Here is a 23,029-nt window from a genome sequence, read left to right on the forward strand (position 1 = left end):
ATGAGACCTTAAGGAATCTGCTGAGCAAATGCTGGTTGTGCAAGCTGTTGGCCCGAAAACTGGGGCGTGTTTTGCACACCAAAGCCTTATTCATTTCAGCATTGCAAAAATATGCAACGTATGCTGTAACTTTCTCACAGCATGTCAGTTACATCTTCCTCATTCCCTTTTTCACTCCAAGTCTTTTCTAAAAACTATTTCCAGAAAAGACTGTTGACCTTGTATGCTTGAACAGCCCTGGGCAGTTAGGACAGGGCCACCAATGGCTGCAGAACACACGTATCACTGATTTTCTCTTAATTGCATGTTCTTTTTCCTCATACCTACCTGTAGCACCTACAGGCATTATTTGCACTTTATAGGGGTGCTGAGGGTTAATATTACTGACTTGAGTTGTTCAACCTGTCTTTTCTCAATCCATCCTTATAAGATGACAGGAGATTATTTCCATCAAAAAAAGTGTATTTATTTATATATTTTTGGTTTTCCTATTAACAGTAGGAATAGTTTCCTCAAGTTGATGGGATTGATTGACATTCTCCTGCTTCAAGTAAAATCGTCATGTTGAATAAATGGAGCCAGTGGTCATTTCAAAGAGGATTTGTTCCTTTCCCAGCTTGGGTCTTTCTTAGGTGTTATAAGCCGTGTCTTTTCTGCATTTGATTTTCCACCGTTGAAAATGGGGTACAGCAAATGTCATCGTCTTTCTCTACCCTGAATGCTTAGTATTGTGCTCTTCATGGTATTCAGCCGAACTTTCTCATCTTCATCAACTCTCATTGATGATCCCAGGGGCGTAAATCATCTCTTACCCTACATCACTTGTTTCCTTGACTGCTTTGACTTTCCCCCATTTGTTGCTGTGACTTCTGAACTGCATATATCTGATTTGCCTTTTCCATGCCTCTGCCATGGCTGTAGGATTTCTTTGTGAACAGTAACTCCAAGCAGGTAAGTGAGCTACTACCTAAAGCTTGCTTAATATAACTCCTTGGCTCACTATAAGCTTGAAATCTCTTCGTTATCCAGGATTTTGTTTTGTTTTTGTTTTTTACATAGTGTAATCTCATGTCTAGGTAACTCCACTTTGGGTTTCAACTCTTAAATGAATATCTAGAGATTCGCCTGAAATTTTAGCGTGAGACAGTTGACATTCGATCACATTGTGCCTCATATGATAAATTCCATGGTGCCTTTGTTTTCTGAACTGGTACACAGTTCTAGAGCTCTTTGGTTTCCTTATTTTTTTTTAATGCTACTGTTATTGTTATAATAATTTATATAGTTGTTTGGTTTTTTCCTCCTAATTCCTGAGTGGGAAATATCTGAAAAAGGCTTGATGGTGTATATAAGACTTGGACTATTGTCTTCTGATAGAAATCAAGTACTTTTTGTAGATCGCATAGGCTGCAGTTGAATTTCGATGCTTGATAGGCGTAGTGTCTGAGCAAGCCAGATTGCAGTCACGTCACTACAAATTCATTTTCTTTTAAACTGCAAAATTTAAACAGTAGTACAGACTCATGTTAAAAACAGCAGTCTGATCCAAGATTTTGTAGTTTGTAGAACCAATAATGTTTGCTGTTCTCCATAAATTCACGCTGCTTGGTAGGAAAGTACATAGAATTTTTAGAACTTAAACAGACTTTAGAGATACTACTTTAATTCAGCCTCCTCATCAAATGAGGAAACTCTGTAGGTAAGTTGAATGAAGAATTCAGCTAAGATTCTTTCTTTGTGTAAAATATAGATACAACTTTGTAAAAGAAAGAGCTACTTAATAATCAGTTTTTTTACATTTTTAAAACACTGTAACTTTTTAATTTATTCTCACTGCTAATGAAATCAAACTTGTTATTTATCAAGTTAGCCTTGAACTTTTTATTATTACCAATACCCCTGAAGCTCAGTTTACTCTAACAGTATATTATATATATTTTTTGTCTGTTCCACCTGAAATTATAACTGGCCATCATAGCTTATAGATTTCTGTACAGCAACAGAATATGCAAGTAGTGTTTTCTTGTTAGTTCAGGTAACTGAACTCATGCCTCAAACTGCCCCTTCCCATTGTCCATCAGGCTCCTGAGTAATGAAAGGTACCATCTGGCTTTGGGAGCTTCCTGTTGTACATGAAGATGTTTGGGAGGTTTCATCGTTTAGCTTTTTTGAGTGCTCAGGATGCAAATGGTTCTGGGGTGAATGGGCCTTGCAAGTGGCTGGACCGGCAATGGCAAGCCTCAGCTGAGCCTGATTCATAGTGACAGTTCTTCTGTCTGCAATCCTTAGGAATTTGGGGGACAAAGGGAGGGCACCACTCACTGATAATTTATGCACACTTAGCATCTTCAACTTAGAAGCACTTTGTTCTTCCAAATAATGCTTTTTCAAATGTGGGTGGTCAGCTTTTCTTATTATTTCCCTTTACCAACTAGACTGTAGCCTTTGTTTCAGTTCCACCATCTCTCCACACTCCCCACCTCACCACCTTAGCTTTGCCCATGTGTGTATGTGTAGAGTGTGTGTATGTGTGTGTGAACAAAAATGGAAAGTGTGTGTCTGAAGTCTGAATGTCCCTGTTGGACTTTGATGGATTTCTTTCGTGCTCTTTACAGAAAGAAGCAGATGCCATTGATGACACTCTGAGTTCCAAACTTAAAGTCAAAGAGCTTTCGGTGATTGATGGTCGGAGAGCTCAGAATTGCAACATCCTTCTATCGAGGTATTGTTGATGTTGAATAAACATTTCTAGTAGGACCAACATTTCCATTCTGTGGCTCAAAACCACATGTTAGTGATTTTGTTTTAATTGTACTCTGCTGAGGTACAGTTCTTTGGATCCCCTTCTGTTAAAATGAGAACAGCTCTTGGTGCTTACTTTTCTTAGTGGAACATATCAGAGCTGGATGCCTTCTTTCTCAAAGTTTAATTTCCACAGACTTCTAAATTTAAAGGCAGAACATCGTAAGTCAATCTTTTCTTCCCAGAAAGCCTGTAAAATGGACTTGACTTTTATTTACACTTCTTGGCCTTAGAGATATTTTGGTCATTTAGTAGCATTGTCACAGAATCAGGACCAACAGATGAAGGCTCTTTGTTTTATTTTGCTTTCTAATGTCACCGTTTTACATTTCAAGGTTATATGATTTCATGCTCTTTTGAGCATTTTATAGCTAAAAGGATATGTAAATCTCAAACCTCCATGAAATGCTAATGTATCCAGTTCAGCCCTGTTCAGAAATCTTTCTCATAATTAGTGAACCATCACAGCCTTGGAACTTGAAAAGAAGAAAGGAAATTTGGGAGCCTGGAATCTGATTGCAGCTTCGGGCAATGTTGTCAGGTTGTTCTGGGCATTTCAAATCGCTTTTCTGTATCTAGTTTCTTCTTTTCTCTAAAAGGAACTTTCACATTAGGCAAAGACACTGAATGCTTATGGAGTGAGTGAAGATGTAAAAATCCTGAATGTTGAGGCTTTAAAGATGAGTTACATTCTGGAAGGAATGTTGTGTATGCACTGAGGCTGGTATAAGGCGACTTCTTTTTCAGGGAGAATGAAGAGAGGAAACATAGTAGTCCTTATTATTTAGATGTTCTTAGAATGAATTTCTTTTAACACAAAGAACTGCTGCTTGGTTTTCATGGAAGTTGATTCTTAGCCAGATATGTATTACTTCAGGGAGCAAATGTTTCTTTCAGTGAAGAGAAATTTAACCTTAGTGAGAGTTTTGAATTTTAATGCAACTAGTAAGGTAACCTGAACCATCCTGTTAGCATTTTATTTCTGGCTCTGGCTGAAAGCTGTGTAAATGGCCATACCCTGTATTTATTCTGACTTTTATTCCATGAACTATGCTCGGGCTAGATAAAATATCTATCTGCCTCAGGAAGACACCACTGAAAACAACTTGAAGGTCTGCTTATTTTTCTTCTACAGTAGTCCCTGCCTTATCCACAGTTTCACTTTCTGCAGTTTCAGTTATTCACGGTCCAGTACAATAAGATATTTGGAGATAAACTGCATTCACATAACTTTTTATTACAATATATTGTTGTAGTTGTTCTATTTTATTTTTAGTTATTGTTGGTCTCTCACTGTGCCTGATTTATAAATTAAACTTTACCATAGGTATGTAAGTATAGAAAAAAAACATAGTCTACGTAAAGATCAATACTATCCACAGTTTCAGACATCCACTGGGAGATCGTGGGACATATTCTCCTCCAATAAGGGAAGACTGCTGTACAGTGTAAACAATTTGTTTTGTTACCTTTTTATAAATAGTATTCCTAGTAGCAAAACTAAATTAACTGGGAAAGTTGTGGAGTTTTTTTACATCCTAGAATTTCTCTCTGTATTTTATGCTTGTGCCATCCAGATGAATGCTTTAAAACGCTTGGCAAAGGGAGCTGTCACAGAATTTCTTTTCTTTTCTTTTCTTTTCTTTTCTTTTCTTTTCTTTTCTTTTCTTTTCTTTTCTTTTCTTTTCTTTTCTTTTCTTTTCGAGACAGAGTCTCGCTCTGTCACCCAGGCTGGAGTGCAGTGGCACGGTCTCAGCTCACTGCAAGCTCTGCCTCCCGGGTTCACGCCATTCTCCTGCCTCAGCCTCCGGAGTAACTGGGACTACAGACGCCCACCACCATGCCCGGCTAATTTTTTGTATTTTTTTTAGTAGAGACCAGGTTTCACCATGTTAGCCAGGATGGTCTCGATCTCCTGACCTCATGATCTGTCTGCCTCGGACTCCCAAAGTGCTGGGATTACAGGCGTGAGCCACCGTGTCTGGCCCAGAATTTCTGTAGTGTTGAAATGCCTTTAGAGTAAAAACAGTGACCTCGTTCCTTATTGACAGATTATTCAGTAGTACTAAGTACCAACCAGGGTAGTTACACGAGCTATAGATAAGGTTACATCTCTTTCTGGCAGATTCTCCATTCTGTTATTGAGGGAAGTCGTTCATATTTGTGGTATGTAAATTCCCTTGTTGCCTTAGGCGCTGACACTTTTGAGGTGACTTAGAACTTGAATGTATTTAAACTCTTTTAAGACAGTTTTAAGAACTGACCTAAGATCTGTCAGATTATCAATTAAAATCCAGTTTGGTGTATAAGTGTTATTACAGTGAGCACAATTAAAAAGTGTGTGTGACAAAGTAATTTTGAGTCCCATTTGACCTGTTGGCCATTGGGCTGCATTGATCAGGATCTGAAGCCCTCTCTCCCATGGATGATTCAGTGCCCCATCCTTTTGTGCTCCGTGGTCAGTTGTTCTACTCTCTCATCAGGAAAGCACAGAACGACAAGTTAAATGTTGTGGTAAAAGTGAAAAAATTAAGCAGATTTAATTATAATTTGTATTTTATTTAGTTTTTTAACCAATCAGCAGTTTACTTTTCATTCTTCCCTTTTTGTTGGCAATTTATTACTATGCAGAAAAGGAGCTGGGGACATGAAAGGAGAAAGAAATATGAAAACGTGTTCAATACTTATTCTCTTAGTCACCACTTTGGAACATTTTTTTGCCCAGCACTGTGCTGAGTGCCACAGGACGTACCAAAAGTTAAGATAACGTTGCTGCCTTTGAAAGCACATGGCTAATTGGAGAAGAAAAATGACACCTGTGAGATTTTTGTGCAGTTCAGGGCTTACACTGGTCTGACTGAAGGACACGGAGCTCAGCCATGTAGGAGGGGCACTAGCAGGGCTTATTGTAGAAAGTGGGCCTCAAAGGCAAGGACTGTTATATAACGAGAGGTGGGGTCAGGAAGGCAGTGTCAAGGAGGCGTGGAGCAGCAAAGACGTGGGAGGGACATAAGTACAGCTAGTAAAGAGAGCCCTGCAATCCTGGCAGAGAATTATCAATTGGATTGAATGAAACCAGGCAGGAGAGCCCGAGATTCAGGCATTGTGCATTTCTAAGAGCATAAGTCAGCCCACGATCACATCATAACCTCCTCATCTATAAAATGAAGGTCATGAAGGTAGCAGCGCTTCAGCGGCTTGTGAGAATTCCTCCAGGATGTGTGCAGCCCTGGGAAGGGTGCCTGCATGGGAGCTGCCCAGTGTCCTGTTTATGTATCCATGGGATCAGAACTGGTGCCGTTTGTTCAGGAGGAGGACACTGTGTGTTTAATAAGGTTTTTTAGTTTGGTCTTTTGGTTTCGCAGGACAGGTTAAAAGGGGTTAACAGCTGGACCAGGGCAGCCATCAGATAAGGATCTCTGTTGTCCAGGTGAGACCTGATGACTGACAGACAACCTAGAGAGAGATGAAGAAGCCCTTGAAGGCTGATTTTGTGCTTAGGGACAATGAATAGGAATGTTTCAAAGATTATGTCAGCATTTCCCACCTTGCCACACTTACTATCTTTCTTTCCTGATTATTTCATTCCCAAAGGCTGGTGAACTTCCCTATTTCTTATCTTGCTGTCTAGGGATTTATTTCCTGGCAATGCCGTCATTACACCAAAGTTCACCACAGTGAAAGCCTGTGGCATATTCCATGCGCTATATTTTAATGAGCGCTTGTGTTCACAGTATTTAAGATTATACCTTAAAGGTCTTCCTCATATTTTACAAATGTCAGTGGACCTTTAGGTCAGGGGCACCTGCCACAGCTTTGTCTGGAGCCAGGCAGGCAGTTGGAAAGAGGCCAAGGCAGGGAGGAGGTGCCGGCACTGCCCATGCCTGAGTGAGTAGGATATTTGCAGCATGAGTGACCAAATCATTCGAAGCTCTCAGAAAGAGATGGCCTAAAAGGTGTGCATTTGAATGGAGAGCTACAGGCATGAGGGACCGTACCTTTCATGGGAAGAGAGTAGAATGGGCACATCTTAGAGAATTTGTTCCTCAGGTCCTCAGGGAATAAGCAACTTTTCTACTGTCTATGTGTGTATGGGTGACATGTAGCAATTAAAAATTTACTCTGTTTTACATACTAAAACAGACCTCTCTCCACCAAAGGCTGGGGGGTGGCGGGGTGTGGGAGACAGCAACTTGGAAGCAGGTTTATATTGCAAAATGAACCCACCTAAAGCACAATTTTATGAAGTGTTCTGCCGTTCTTTTTTCCCAGATGCTCACTTAGCACGGCAGCCTGGGTGTAGTAAACCACAAAAAGCTACTCTAAAGTAGGGGGATTTGGCCTAAATCCACTGAAGCAGAGCTGAGGCTGATCTAGCCATCCATCCTTAACTTATTTTAATTACGCCTGGATGTTCCAATTCTCTTGGCAAATTTTTGAAATACTTGAGTAGAGCAACCTAAAGTTGAATACTGTTTTAAGATGGCTGGTTTGTTTCCTGCCTTGTAAAGAAAGTTAGAGTACATGTCTCAAAAGTTGCCACCCTTCAGCACTTCAGAACACTGCCAAGCTTTAAAAGCAATTAATTACAGAGATTAGAGACTGATTCTGTGGATGACAGATGATACTAAGAACTCTGCAACCTATAGAACCATCCCTGAGGGCGGGGTACTTTTCTTCCCTTTCCCTTAAGGTAGGGTTTCTTTGATCCAACAGGCCGCATGCATGGGGTTACGTTGACAGGTAGATTTTCTTAAGTACTAGCCATTAAAGTCTCCAGTCTCTTTGTGGGCCACATTAAGAGAAACTAAAATTGTTTTGAATTAGAGCTAGTGTTTAGTCCAGACAGCCTCTGGGGGTTGAGGAGCATAAATATATACAATTTCAAAAGCAAGAAGTTCTGTGCTCCATATGGGGAGCTAATGAAATGCAAATCTGATACTTCAAGTATTGTTCTCACTCTGATTTTCAACTCCTTTTCTTTTAAATGCAAAACAGAAGGACTCAGCAGAACTACACCATAAAATGGTTTCTTCAACTTGGTGTGAAAAGGACACAGAACTAATTTTTTTTTTTTCTTATAAGCAGAGCTCTCCTCGTGATTATAGATGTTTTCACAGCCAGTTGGTTTTCATTAGTGGCAGTTTCAGCCCTCCCTATTGTTACTATTCCTTGGCCTTGCATGGCCGCACAATGGTGTTTGGACTTAAATTGACTCAAGGGCTTCTAGTGTCCTGGAGTCTAGGGCTACCCAGTTGAGGCCCTGATGCTGCGAGTCGGTGTTTTCCCTGTTGTGTACTTTACCCATGCCAATTTAGCTAAATTGTTCCATTTAAGCAGGGGGAATTTTCTAACATGATATTCTGGGGAACATGTTCATGAGAAAATGGTTGTCCCAACAATGACAAAAACCATCTGAAGAAGTCTGCCAGGGCAAGGGCTCCTGTAATGGCGTAGGGGTTATAATGACACCACAGCTCAGATGAGGTGATAGAATGGGCCTTATTTGTCACCTTAAATAATTTTGCATTTTGCCTAGATGCTTCATTTGGGTTTGAGAACATGAAATAGAAGAGAATGGTATTAGTACAGTAGGATTCCCAAATTTTTTCCTTCTCTTCCCTACCTAATGGCACATGAAATAACATTCAGTTTAAATAGCAAGGTGGATGGTTTTAACATAATTAGGTCCCAAATCTAGAGAAAAAGACAAGCCAGAGGCATCCTTGGTGGGGTGCCTCATCCAGCTTCACCTGGGGCTTCTCTTCTCCTTCGCTGCCTTTGAGTGCATGCTTTCACCTATTCAGCCCTCATCTTGATCTGCATGTGTCTTGAGGATTTCGGCTTATCATCTGGTTCTCCGAATGACTATAATCACTGTTAAAATAAGGACCTCATCTTCTATTTCCTTCTTAATACTCTCAGCCTCATGGGTGTCATACACAGAGAGGAAACACTGGTGAAATAATGGATATGACAGTGCTTTAGAAAGTGATCATAATTACCATACTAAGCACTGTTTAATGGGTTCTTAGCTGCATATGAACATTAAGGATACAAAGGTACTGCTACTTTGTTTTTCTAGTATAAAAAATTCTGCCTTGTAGAACGTACATATAGTTTATTGCATTCTTTCTATGGCCAGGAACTTTGCTAAGCACTTTACGTGCATTCATTTGCTTAATCCTCATGTGCACACATACAAACACAAACCCTTTCTAGGGGGAGGCAGGGGGGGATGCAGTTATGTAGTTATTACTATCCTTGTTTTACAGATGAGGAAACTGAGACTTAATAAAAATTTTTTGCTCTAGTCACACTGACCAGGAAGTATCGGAGACAGGACTGGGACCCAGCCTGTCTCACACCAAAGCCCCTACCTTCAAAAGTTGCATGTGACATGTGTACATCTTGCTCTATATTTGTGTGTTTACGTCTTTATCTCTAGTCCTAAATATGATGATGCTTTTTTAAGAGCATAGACTCAAAGAACAAATCAAGTCATGTTAATATGCCACATTAGTTTTAGGTTGTAAGGAAGTAAGATTTTAAAAATAAGTCTAGACCATGCATGGTCGCTCACACCTGTAATCCCAGTGCTTTGGGAGGCCAAGGTAGGGGGATTGTTTGAGGACAGAAATTCAAGACCAATCTGGGCAACATAGTGAGACCCCATTTCTATCAAAAAAAAAAGGAAAAGTCTGGGTCTAATGCTTACAAATTAAACAAAGGAGTGATTCTCTTGTTGCGGCTAATAATGTGATCAAGATTTTTTGCCCTGGGTAAGACTATTGTTATATCTAATAAAAATACATTTTAACATTATATGTTATATTTTACAGTCAATACTTTGTTGTTCTGACAATCAAGACACAGATTCCTGATTAAATTAGTAAATCATTTAAGCTGATGGTAGACAGAAAATGAGGAAACAGATTTGTATTTTTGCTTAAATCCTTCCCTATGAAACATTAACTAGATAAGGGATTTTTATATAAAGAGTTTGAGATTAGCAGTCAAGAGTTATGGGTTTGTGGTTACTGTCGTTTTTTATGTTTAATCTTGGACAAATCACTTGGCCATTCTGGGCCCCAGTTTCTCTGTCTATTAAAAAAATGCCTTAACTATGAAGTACTTATACATTTTATTTTGCATATTATCTGTTGCTCAACTTTTTAACAATAACATGTAGTTTCTAACCTTCTCAAAACCCATTTTTTACCTGATAGCAAACTTTAAACACTCCCGACCTATAAACAGGTCAGAAACTTAGTTCTGTCCTCCCACTTGCAATTCATGGATCCTAAATGTAAAAGAAAACAATTGTGTATGGGTATTTTCCCTAGTTCTAATCTTCCAGTGCTTTGCTTAAGGAAACTAAATCATAGAACATAGCAGCTTTGTCCTCTGTGTTAGCAGAGCATTACAAAGCCCTGAAAGAATGTAAAAGCAGTTTTAAAATCCTATTTTTAGGTGCAATATTGTCAGGAAATAAGCTTTCACTGAGAGATTTTAAGAAAAAAGTACTTGAAAATCAGCAGCTGGTGTAGCAAAATGAATTATGTTAAATTTTAATACTCAAACCAATATGGTTAATAACAGTATTCTTTCTCCAGGTTGAAATTATCCAATGATGAAATCAAACGGGCAATTCTAACAATGGACGAACAGGAAGATCTGCCCAAGGACATGTTGGAACAGGTGAGCCACCAGATGTATCTCAGAGCAGAAGTGAAAAGCGACCATCAACAGGGAGAGGGATGTTGAGAACATCCGGTTGTTGCTAGTGGATCATTTCCTCATCTATGAATGAGGTGGCTGAACCAAGTTCCCATGTGACTGTGTTAGGAAACTTAATGACCTTATTCTCTCATTGCCTCCCAAACTGATGGCTGAGAAGGAAGATCGTGTTTGTCAAATGCCTGAGACCCACAGCATCCCTCAAGCTGCAATTATGTCATTATACCTCAGTAAATCATATAAATCTAGCTCTAGAAGAAAGTCTGTGTTTCACAGGAATACTGAGAATCTCACTAGCACTGTGAGATTGCAAACGATACTACAAAAGCTGATTCATTACTAAATTCTAAATCTAATTTGTGTCTTGGTCACCAGACCCACAACCATGAAAATGAACTTTAAAGCCGCACACGGTCATCTGTATCTGAACAAACATGTTTGTCACAAGGCAGTTGTAAATGTCTTGGGGCTAAGTTTTAACCTCTGTACATTGTACAGCACCCTCTTGTGTCATAAATAGCAGTAAATTTAAATGCCAGGGGTAGCAAGAATGGGATTTACACCCACTCAGTATACATCTTTGCCCATAGTATCTTGATATAATTTTTGTTATCCATGACCAAGCAGCCAGTATTTTTATAGCATTTCTTTGTAGCCACTGCAACTGGGTCATGGGCTGTTTGGCTTCTTTGTCTACTTGTCCCCAAATAACAATGTTGTTGATCTCGCACATATTCTAGGGATTTTCACCTGTCTCTGCCCTCTGCCCCTTGGTCTGGGCCTTAACTTTTCTGTGCTCTGTGATGATAGTCTCAGAATGCTGTCAGACTGTTCCATCCTTCTGTCTCATTGTTTTGGGGATGGGCTCACATTTTGAATGGTTTTGGTCAAGAAGTCCACATTTGTTAGAGCCAGGTGTACCTAAGGTCAACTGTGGGCACAAGCAACTAGGATTCTAGACCGAACTCCAGTTCCATCTGTAGGCGTGCCTTGCTCCAAGAGCAGAGAATAAGGGTATTTTGTGTTGTTAACAGTAATCCTGAGTGGCGAAGTTGCTCTGGGTAGAGCGCCTGTCTATCTGCATGTGTGTTTTCCATGGTTCTCACTGATGTCTCGAAGGTCTCAGACACCATGCAGGGAGGAATGATGTTTGCAGAGTCACTCCCTAATGGACCTGCCCGCTCCTTGCAACCTCTGCAGCTGTAATAGTCCTGAGGGAAAATCCTCACATTTGCTGTGGAAAAACTCTTCATACTGTCCTTTAAAGGTTTTATTTAATTATCAAAATAGTTAATGATTATGTTCTCAAGTCTCTTGGGGTGCTCTGTGTATGAATGGTTTAAAAGTATCCCCTGGGATAAAATTTATTTTGAGAGCATTTTCTAGCTCCTCCATACACCTTTCCCTCCCTCGCTGTAGACCAGTCACACAGAGTCTTTGCTCTGGGACAATGGAGCCTAGCTCCCTCTGCCCCTCCCAGGTAACCCTGCCTTCAAGTTGCTGCACCCAATGTGCTAACCCAGAGTGAAGGACTATGTGTAAAGCCACGTTAGTCCTCCTGCCTTCAGCTCCTATTGACAAGGTCGTATGTTTTAAAATTCCACAAGATCTGTTTACTATGGAATTGCATCCAGCAAAATTCCTCCTTGAGGGAAAGGATTTCACAATCTTGCCAAAAGGGCCTGCAGTGCAAATAGAATGTACTTCAAATAAGTGCAAGAGAGAAAACCAGTCTACTGAAGCAGAATCTGGCCAAGTAGGATATTTTTTGACCTGGCCTCTCCTGATAATTCTGTGTGTGTCTTGCTCTCTGGTCATCTCCCACGCTCTTTCTTTTCCTCCCCATTTTACTGTTTGTTCTCTACTTCCGTTTCCTCTATACAACACTCTTCCCAGACAAGTGTTGATGCCAGCATTTCCTTACTCCTATTTAGGATGTGCCTGGTGGATGCTTTCATCCCCTCCTCTCTTGCTGCTTGCAGCTGCTGAGCTCTGATCTCAGATGAGAGCTATGCTCTCTTCTTTCTTGGAACACATATCTTTATCCTTGTTCCCAGATGTTTGCCTGACTCCCCATCCTCTCTTAAAACTACCCACGTACAGTCCTTTCCACAACTCTCCTTTGAGAGAGAACTGAGTTTTAGTGTGGCTCCTGTGCGCTTTTAGGTAACAAAGGAGATGTACTGACTGTGTTATTCTGAACAGGGGACAAGTGGGCTCAGCACAACAAGTTTGCAGGGAGAGAGGGGACTGTGCAAATTAGTGAAAGGATCCCTGAGGCTAGAACTCAGTTTCCTTGCCCAGTTGTAAAAATCCAAGCTGAGGGAGGCTGGGGTGATGCTTTCCTCTCTCTTTTTCTTCCCTTCTTCTTGCCCTCCTCCCTTCCTTCCCTGCACTGAGAAAGAACAAGATACGTCCTGAACAGTGTCACCGTTTGAACTCAGGAGCAGAAATGCCTAGAAGCTATCAGGCCCCCAGACCTATGAACTCCCTGGCATCTACTTCCATCTTCCCCGACTTCCATCCCGTTAGGAAGGAGGGGATGTTCCTTCCCTTTGCTCTGGCCCCATTCCTTCCTTCTAGTCAGCACCCCAGCTGGATTGACTGCCCCCTTCTCTAGATCTGCAGCCCCACCCTCTCTACTCTTAGCTCATTCAAGTGTCAGCCTTTAGCACATAAACACACCCCTACATACAGCCTCTACACACATATACCACACATACACACCCTACACACACCCCTACACACACACTGTGCACACACACCCTCATGCACACACCCATTACACACACACACACATCTTATATACATGTCCCTCTCAAGACTCCTCATCCCCATCTAGCTACTGTCTTCTCTCTGACACTGCCAGAGTCTTGAAAACCATCCACACTCTCTTTCTACCCACTCTGCTGCACTGTCCTCCCCTCCCTAGAGCTCTTCTCGAGGGCACTTGCAACTTCCCTGTTGCCGGAGCCAGGGGACATTGCGGGGTCCTCATTTTTCTTAGTTTCTTGGGGGTGTTGGCACCCATGGCCACTTGCTGCATGCTGAAATGCTGCCTTCCCGTGGCCCTGTGAGCCATGCAGGCCTCTCTGGCTGCATCTCCGTGGCCTCTTTTTAAAGGTTTTTCCTTTTCTTGTCCTGACCCCTTGAATACTGGTTCTCTCCAGCCCTGCTTTTTTTCTCTTGACGGCACCTTTCCTAATCTCACTGACACCCACACCTTCAGTAACCTACCTGTTAAAACTAATGCCCTGCTTCAGCTTCCAAACGCATCTTCCTAAGGCTTCAGACCCATTTGTCCAACTGCCTAATAGAAATCATTACTTGGTTCCATGCAATCATTTTGAACATTAAACTCACCTTCTCCTCCCCATTCTGGCTCACCCTACCTCCAGCCTTCTCTTCCTGGGTTCCCAGTTACATTATTGCCTAAGCCAGAAGCCCAGGCGTCATCTTTGACTCTTCCTCATATACTACAATCCATCAAGTCAGGACAGTTCCATTCAAGTCTCATAAATAGCTTTATAATCTGTCCACTAGCTCCACCCTATCCAAACCACTATCATCTCTTATCCAGATTACTTAGATTACTTACTGTGCCACTATCTAATCATGACCCCCTCTCATTTTTAATCTCTTCTAATTCTTTTTCCATCCCTCAAGCACGGCGATTTTTTTTAAAAAATGTAAAGTCACTCTCCTACATGAGATTTTCAAGGTATGTCCCAGTGCCTTCAAAGTAAAGACAGAACTTCTTATAAGGCCTTGCTACTCCCTGCCCTTGCTTACCCTGCCCTCTCCCACTGATGTTACCACTGCCCTTCTACCTGCATAAGTGCTGTGCTGCCCATTCCAGGCCCCGGCACACAGTATACCCTCTGCCTGGAATGTATTCTAGCCTCACAGAACACTTGCCTGTAATTCCAATTCTCCCTCTCTGCTGATGACACCCTGACTAACTGACTTTTCTGAGGTCCCTCAGTTAAATCCAACAAACATTTGAAAAGTTACTAAATGGATCATCTAATTCCAGCATCAAATTCTGGGGAGAGCCTCAAAGCCAAGAAGGTCATGTTTAAAAAAAAAAAAAAAAAAAAAAAGCTAAGGGCATTTGATCTCCAAAACAGCATGAGTCCACAGGTCTTGCATACACATCCAAAACATGTGTACCTTGAAAGGAAATAAGACACATACAGAAGCACTGTTTCAGTTTTAAATATTGTTACTGTTTCTTCCACATCCCATGCTCATTTCTTCCTTAAAAATAAACTACGAAATTAAAAACATCAAATCCCACTGTGTTCCTCTCACCCACCTGTACGTGGAAGGGGAAAAAAAAGATTGAATTAGATAAACCAGAAAAATAAGAAAATGGAATGGAAACTACAAATGGAATTATTCATTCCAGCATGATGTAACAGAAAAAGGCGTAGAGCTGGGAGTCAAGAGACCTAGGTTCTATTTCTAATCACTACACAAACTTGCTTTGTAATCTTGGGTGAGTGGCTTACCCTCTCTGGACCTCAGTTGTATCATCTTCTGATGAGAGCATTGACTCTCTGAGGTGCTTCTAGTGGTCTGTGAAAAAGAGGTTCCAGTAGAGAACTCCCACAATTCTGATTTGAGAGGCAGTAGAGAACAGAAAAGTGCCAGGGATGAATCTTATACCCATTTAACTACTTTCAAGTAAAAATGAAAAGATTTCATCATTTCTATTGTATCTTAACCTGTGAGCAGAGCTTATAAATTCAACAAGAGTTAACATTTTATCTTTGGACAAATTAACTGAAAGGGTGAAAAATTACTACATGGATTTAAGTGATAAACCCGGTTTTAATATTCGTGTGTACTTTTCAGCTCTTGAAATTTGTTCCTGAAAAAAGTGACATTGACCTGTTGGAGGAACATAGACACGAACTGGATCGGATGGCCAAGGCTGATAGATTTCTTTTTGAGATGAGCCGGTGAGTTTGAAAATGCTTAGAATGTGAAGATGTCCCTTCCCTTTCTAAGCTTCATGAATTTTCAATTCATGTTGAATTGTTTGGGCTAATTAACCTGGCTTAACTTGAAAGCTTTTTCATTCTAAAAATCTTCTCAAGTCTGAGTGACGTGGAATTTCATTGTTCTGTTTATGTCAGTTCTTGCCTATGGATGAGCCAGGGTGAGGGTTTTTTCACAATTATCTCTATTTCTGGGCCCCTTTGGCCTTATCAAGTAATAACTGTTCTTGATTCCAGTCAGTATCATTCTCCTCACCAGTTTGATTTCTTGGGATATTGTCTCATACTTCCAAGTAGCTTAGGATGGCAAGGTGGTTGTAAAATAGAAAAAAAAAAGGAAAAAATATATATATATGGACAGATTCTGACAATGTCAGTCTGAAGCCCATGTAACTGAACAATCAGGGTGTAGATGTCAAATCATGACACATGCAGACATCACTAATCGATCATGGCACTCTTCCCACGGAGCCTTGGCAAGCTCTCTGAACCCTTCTCCAGAAAGCCCTGAGGCAGCCACAGCTTCATAATTAGGTTTGGCATATGAGCTAAGTCGATCTGCTATCTCAGGCCTAGAAAATTGATTCCGCATTAGAGAAGGACCAGTGGTCCTGAAACTCTCAGTGAACCTCAAGGCACAGCTTTCTCCTTTAGGGGAGCAGAGAGGGTCCTCACTCTGAAGACAGAGGGAGGTTTGCAGATGGGAGTGAGGAGAGGACAATGTGGGAAGAGGATACTGGAGACCAGTTTTTACTTTGGAAAGTAAAATGGAAAGTTAAGAAATTTGGAATTTCAGAGAAGTGTAGGGAACTGTCCTTTATTTGCAGTAGGATGTTCTTTACGTTTTCATTCCCTTTTATCTTTTCTATGCTCAAAAGAGTTCCTGGGACTCTGAGGGAGGAGAGAGGGGCTTTAGTCAACAGCAGCAGCAGCAGGCTCCCACTTTCTTTTAGCAGTTGCCTTGATTGGAGCTAAGGACTCTGCTGCAGTTGGCCGAATAGCCCCTGTAGGTCAGACCAAAATGGGCTCTCCAGACAAAGCTGGCTTCATGTCCTGTGTTCCTGTCCATGAGAACAACTAATGTATGTGTGTGGGTGGGTGTTGGGGGAGGTGCTTCTAGGTACCTCCACCTCCATATGTCACTAAGTGAACCTAGATATCTTAAATGAATATCAATTAGTACATGTTTGCTCTTACAGAATTAATCACTATCAGCAAAGGTTGCAATCGCTGTACTTCAAAAAGAAGTTTGCAGAGCGTGTGGCAGAAGTGAAACCTAAAGTGGAAGGTAAAGTCAAGCTGCCTAGATTGGAAATTATGTTCATTATTACAACGCATTTGAAAGTGCAATCCAAGTGCGTATAGTAAACAAGATCCCCTTGGTGATTTTTTATTTTATTTTTTGGCTCAAAATCTTTTAAAATTCTGAGGGATGATTACTTAAGGCCAATGCTTGATGCACTGCCCTAATCTCGGGAGCTCACAGCATGCCTCCTGGTCTCCTCTACAGGGTTGGGCTTTTGACTACAAGGATGTGAGGAATTAATCTCACTGCTATTAGCATTAAACCTGTAATTAGCTTCCTTACAACATAGCCTGAGTAGATTTGTCAAAGGGAAGATTTGAGGCTGTTGTGTGGTTTGATTTTTAAAATTTTAAATGTTTGAAATGTGGGCAAGGCCACTGAAGAGCACAGCCACAGAATGCAGGCTGGAATCATGCATCAGCCTAAGCTCTGATCCCTGTTATGACACCTGTAAGCTATAACATGTAACACATTTGACCAGTTTTCTGTCAGTGGAATTGATCAATACTCCTGTTAACCTGACTCACACCAGACAAGTAAGTGTTTGTAAAGAAATACTGGAGATGGGATTGCTATTCTAGATATTCCTCAGTGCTTATGACTGATGAGTCAGCCAAGAAAGGCCTGAGAAAGGATAGGATTTTGCAGCTGTCTATGGGTGTTGGTAACAACTTGAGTTGGCTCTCCCTGTCCTTGTTGTTTGCTTCTGGTTTAAGCATTTTGAAAGTGCTCAGGGTAACCCAACAACTCAGTCTTACATCTTCAATATCTGTTATTAGGTGTGTGAATTTAGAATGGGTATCACTGAAACGTCTTGATTTCAAACAACGAAACACTTGGTAATCGTTGTGTTTTTATGTGTTTTGTTTTGAAGCAATTCGTTCTGGCTCAGAAGAGGTGTTTAGGAGCAGTGCCCTCAAGCAGTTGCTGGAGGTGGTTTTGGCATTTGGAAATTATATGAATAAAGGTCAAAGAGGGAATGCATATGGTTTCAAGATATCTAGTCTAAACAAAATTGCTGACACAAAATCCAGCATCGACAAGTAAGTATGGGATCTTCCAACACTTGGGGGAGCCAGGTATGTAGGTCCAGGCTCAGATTTGTGCCCCTCTGGTCCTCCTCAGCCTTCATGACATTGCAGTCTTCAGTCAGAACTTCTCTTTCTCACTGCTTTCTTCCCTTCTCTGACATTGACTCTTCTCTAACCTCTCTCATGACCGCAGGCATCTCCCATATTCCTGTTGGACCAATTATCCTTCATCCATTTTTGGTCCACAGGGACATCATCTGTTCTAAGTTTTGCTGTTGTTTTTGTTTTGTCCTGCCTTTTAAAAAATTAGTTTTGTAAACTTTTATTATAGTGTAATATACTAAGAAGAGGTCAGTCATCACAAATGTTGGGCTTGATGATTTTTCACAAATTAAACACACCTGGGCAACCAGCGCCCCGCTCAAGGACAGAATGTTACCAGCACTCGACATCTCCCCATGACCCCTCTATAGAAAACTGTGTTCCACAGAAAAGAAAAAAACTGATAGTTGGTGCTAGAATATGAAGCTTTTGGGGTTTTTAGGTTATATTTTCCTTATACAGTGGAGCTGGCAACTATATTAAAACTTATGTATAAATGCATTTTGGCTATTAATACTCAGTTGCTCATTGCAGGTCTCATTAAAATGCTTCCTAGAAAGTGTTCAATGCTGCATTTTAGGTGAACAGATTCTCATTAAAGATGTGAAAACGTTCTTGTGTCATTAACAGGGTAGGGTCATTAGGCAGATTAACTCTAGTTTCCCTGAGAGCTTTGTTTCTCTGAGGTTCTCACTGACTTCAAAGGAACTTGCACAATTGTTTCTAAGGTAAGCTTCTCCATACCCAAATTCTTTTTAGAAATATGGGCTGTTCACCCTAATTATTTCTAACTAATAAGGGCTTTTACCCTATATTTTCTATAGGGTTCGTGAAGCATAGTACTCTGGCAACCCTAAATCCATCCTAGAAGAAATAAGCAATATGTTAATTTGTTGTTTTTGCATCATGTAGAGATAGATTAATGAAGAGCAGCTGTTGTTATAGCCCTGCCACCTATTTTTAATGTAAACACTTGATCCTTTTCAGAGCACTTTCACATTTGATTGTCCCACTAGCTTGTGAAGTACATAAGCCAAATACTGTTGTCACCTGTTGTCAGGTAAGAAACTGACTCAGGGTCAGGTGGCTCATTCAGCTTGCCTATGGTTACAACAAGCAAGGTATTCGGCCTTACAGGTATTTGACACCTGTGTTGTTGGTCCATTCACAGCTCTATTAGCAACAGAAGGATCTTATCTGGAGGTTGTAGTGGGGAATAGCAGATCTTATTTGTGTCTAAAGAGCCAGCTACCTTTTTAAGGAAGGGCATTCTCTTCAACTGTACACACACAAAAGCAATCAGCTACCCTCAGTACTTACCAATAACCTGGCACTTGCATGATTATCTGCTTATTTACTGAGGTTACTACAGAATTTATATAATGTACAAGCTTTTTCAAAAGAACAATCTACAACTATTTCTGATCTTTCTTTTTCCTCTTTTTTTTCTGCCTTTAGTATTTGGTCCCCAAATGCAGCACCCATGCCTTATACACCTGCATGCCTAGCAAAGTGCTTTGCCTGTAAGCAGTCACCCATGAACGTTGTTCCATTGAATCTAATCAGATAGTGTAGATCGTGGGACAGTCAGCAGGAAGGGTGCATTCACTCAGCATTGAAGGCTCAGTTACTAGTAATGACCAGGGAAGAATCAAATGTGTGGCTGTTGTTGTTCCTTCCTTAAGAATTTGCATTTACTCAAAGAGGTATTATTTGGATCGCAAATATGGAAGATCAGATGTCATCTTAAAACTTTCTATAGCAAGAAAGGTGTGTATGGTTAAGGAAATTAATTGAAATGTCTCTCAATAGCAAAGCATTTCTTTTAAAAAATGAAAAAAATAGCCTCACTCTTTCTTGTGATGGTGGCTGGCATTTTGCTCGCTCCATGTGCCCCTTAGGTAAGAATCACGTGGGCAGACAGGTAGGTTCTGTGAAGAGCAAAATTGGAATGGAGGCTGGGCACACTGGTTCACACCTGTAATCCCGGAACTTTGGGAGGCCAAGCCGGAGGATCATGAGGTCAGGAGATGGAGACCCTCCTAGCTAACACGGTGAAACCTCGTCTCTACTAAAAATACAAAAAGTTATCCGGGTGTTGTGGCACGCGCTTGTAGTCCCAGCTACTCAGGAGGCTGAAGCAGGAGAATCGCTTGAACCCAGAAGGCTGAGGTTGCAGTGAGCCAAGATCGCCACCACCGCACTCCAGCCTTGGCTACAAAGCGAGACTCCATCTCAGAAAAAAAAAAAAAAAAACGAAATGGAAGGATGCACATGAACATATGAAAATAAGTGGCCAAAATCGTTGGCCACTGTTTTGCTTTGGTGGGCAATTGTTTTCTAATTATTGAGAGACTGAGAGTGAGAAAAATGAGGATTTATAGGATTGCATTGTCTCTATGAAAGGCAAGGGTAACTAGAAATGGTTTTCATTGTTATAGAAAAGAAAATTGTTTGAAAACTCTGATTCCTTTGGTTAAAGGTGAGTGGGAGTACTGGGGTTTAGCACTGTAAATTAGCAAACTGCCTAAATTATGGAAATGTTTTTTAAAGGAATGTATTTTTACCCTCCTAATTCTAACCTCAACAGACAAGTAGTTCTTGATCCTGGCTGCTTGATAAAATCAACAGGGAGTTTTAAAGAATGCCCATGCCTGCCTCCACCTCATTCCAATTAAATGAATCTCTGGGGTTAGCCTAGGCATCTGGAGTCCAGGTGATAGGAATGTGTAGCAGTCAGTGACAATGGGATCAGAGGAACCCAGCGTTGCCTAATAGATACTGTTTCCTACGTGCTCATCTTTTCAATCCAGGTCAGTCAGAGTTCAGCCCTGTCACCACCAGAGAGGGAGCTGGCACAACCAACTGTTTTAACTACTAAGAGTTATGCAGTTAGGAGTTGAAGTGTTGCTAAATTAGGAAGTGGATTCAGGGTTGCGAGGATATCACATGGTGACAATTATGGCCCGCTTCCAGGTTCAGCCCCGAGAAAGGGGGCTTTCTAACTTTCTGACCACCCTTTGGGTGAAACCTTATTAAAAAGTATCAATAGGTCAGACACGGTGGCTCACACCTGTAATCCCAGCACTTTGGGAGGCAGAGGCGGGTGTATCACCTGAGGTCAGGAGTTGGAGACCAGCCTGACCAACATGGTGAAACCCTGTCTCTACTGAAAATAACGAAAATTAGCCAGATGTGGTGGCTGGCACCTGTAATCCCAGCTACTCGGGAGGCTGAGGCAGGAGAATCACTTGAACCCAGGAGGCGGAGGTTGCAGTGAGCCCAGATTGCACCACTGCACTCCAGCCTGGGCAACAGAGACTCCGTCTCAAAAAAACAAAAAAGTATCAATAATTGTCATCAGTGAGTTGCTGCTCTGTACTTTAGACTCAAGAATAGCTGCCCTTTTCAGTGGAATAAACATCCCTCACTCTCCACCCCATCCCACTCCACTCCACCGCCTACTAGTTATGAACCTGCAGGGCACACCCCATTTTAGGGTGGATCTAGTGGGAAGGTAAACTTGAGCTTATCTCCACTGGCAGTGGTTCAGATTCACTTAGATCACCCATCCCATTACCCAGATTTTGAAAGATGCTCATTATGGGCCCAAAATGTAATTCTTATCCTCTTTTTAGAAACTGTGTGCTGCTTTTTGACATATATCTATGTAATCCCCATGGAGGCTCTCCCATTATTCTCATCTCTTGAGAATCCCTGCCTTACATGAACCTCCAAATTTTAACGTTAATGCAGGTAATATAGCATTATTGTGGGTTCTACCATTTGAGCATATAAATCATATGCAGATATTAACTCTTCATATATTTATGTACTTTAAACGAAAATAATTTAAATGTTTAATACTCTTCTTCAATTGTAGAAACATTACCCTTTTGCACTATCTCATCACTATTGTGGAAAATAAGTACCCCAGTGTTCTGAATCTAAATGAAGAATTGCGGGATATTCCTCAAGCTGCGAAAGTAAAGTAAGTACTTACAGTGAGTGTTAGCTTCTTAAATCACTTGGACTGTGTGTTAGCCATTGAGGTAGTTAGCACTGCATGAAGTCAGTCTTTCTATTTGTTTTCCCCTGAACATTGTATGAAATAAAGTTTGAATCTCATCCAAATCACTCAAATGTGTTACAAATTTTTGAATATATGTTTGTTCTAGCTTCTTTGGAATACTGCATGAAATTTTTAACTTTCATACTTTTAAAGGGCAGGTGTTTTAAACACAGGTAAGAGCACCCTTAGTTAAATAAAGATGCATGACTAAGCAAATAGAAGACCTAAGTGTCAGGGCATTGCTAATAATTTTCACATGTGCACACATATGCCTAGAAACCAAGGCGGCTCTTTAATGGGAAGCAGTCTTTATGCAAATGAAGAAACTAAAATAAAATGGAAAGTTGCCAAATTTTACCACAAACTTCACACCATGTTTCAGAGACTGAGAAGTAGGCAATTTTCCTTGCTGTTTTTCCCTCCCTCTTTTGGCTCTTTTTTTAAAACATAAACTGCATCTTTTTGCAGTGAATTTGAAAAGTATAATGAGCAGGCTCATTTTTTCCCTCTGTTCATGGAATCTGGTAGAAATATACTATATAAGGCATGAAATTAAATGAAGTACTGGTGAGTTTTTTTATATGTTGTAAATTATCTGGGAGAATTCAGTTTCAAGCTCTGATGTTTAAAAGCCATGAAATACAAAGTGTTATGTATGGGAGAAGCCCGAGAACCTTTCTCTATTAAAAAAAAAAAAAAAGATGAAAATGAAAACTAGTTAATATAAGAAAAATCATTGTTGATTACTACTTAAGCCATTACCTTGTAATATTCATATTATTGGGGCCTTAGTGAAAAGCAGAACACTGATTATATAGAGTACAATGTGAACATGATTGCAGATGAACTTATTTTTGTTTTGTTTTCAAAGGGAGCCAAGTATGGCAAGAGATTTATTTCTACATGGAGTAATTTGCTGAAGTGAGATTTTTTTGAGTTTGAAACATAAAATATTCTTGTACAGATGGAA

At 40.7% G+C, this 23,029-nt stretch overlaps 1 protein-coding gene across 1 annotated transcript in view; it reads left to right on the plus strand.

The window, feature by feature from the left end:
• DAAM1 (dishevelled associated activator of morphogenesis 1) overlaps window positions 1-23,029 on the plus strand; it is a 185,936-nt gene that overhangs the window by 151,580 nt on the left and 11,327 nt on the right. The window contains 7 exon segments of the mRNA XM_017865861.1: window positions 922-951; window positions 2,616-2,722; window positions 10,419-10,503; window positions 15,403-15,509; window positions 16,748-16,836; window positions 17,729-17,897; window positions 21,871-21,978. Of these exon segments, the coding sequence (XP_017721350.1) occupies window positions 922-951; window positions 2,616-2,722; window positions 10,419-10,503; window positions 15,403-15,509; window positions 16,748-16,836; window positions 17,729-17,897; window positions 21,871-21,978 (695 nt within the window).

This window comes from Rhinopithecus bieti, unplaced genomic scaffold (assembly GCF_001698545.2).
Source record: "Rhinopithecus bieti isolate Rb0 unplaced genomic scaffold, ASM169854v2 scaffold_83527, whole genome shotgun sequence".
NCBI lineage: Eukaryota > Metazoa > Chordata > Mammalia > Primates > Cercopithecidae > Rhinopithecus > Rhinopithecus bieti.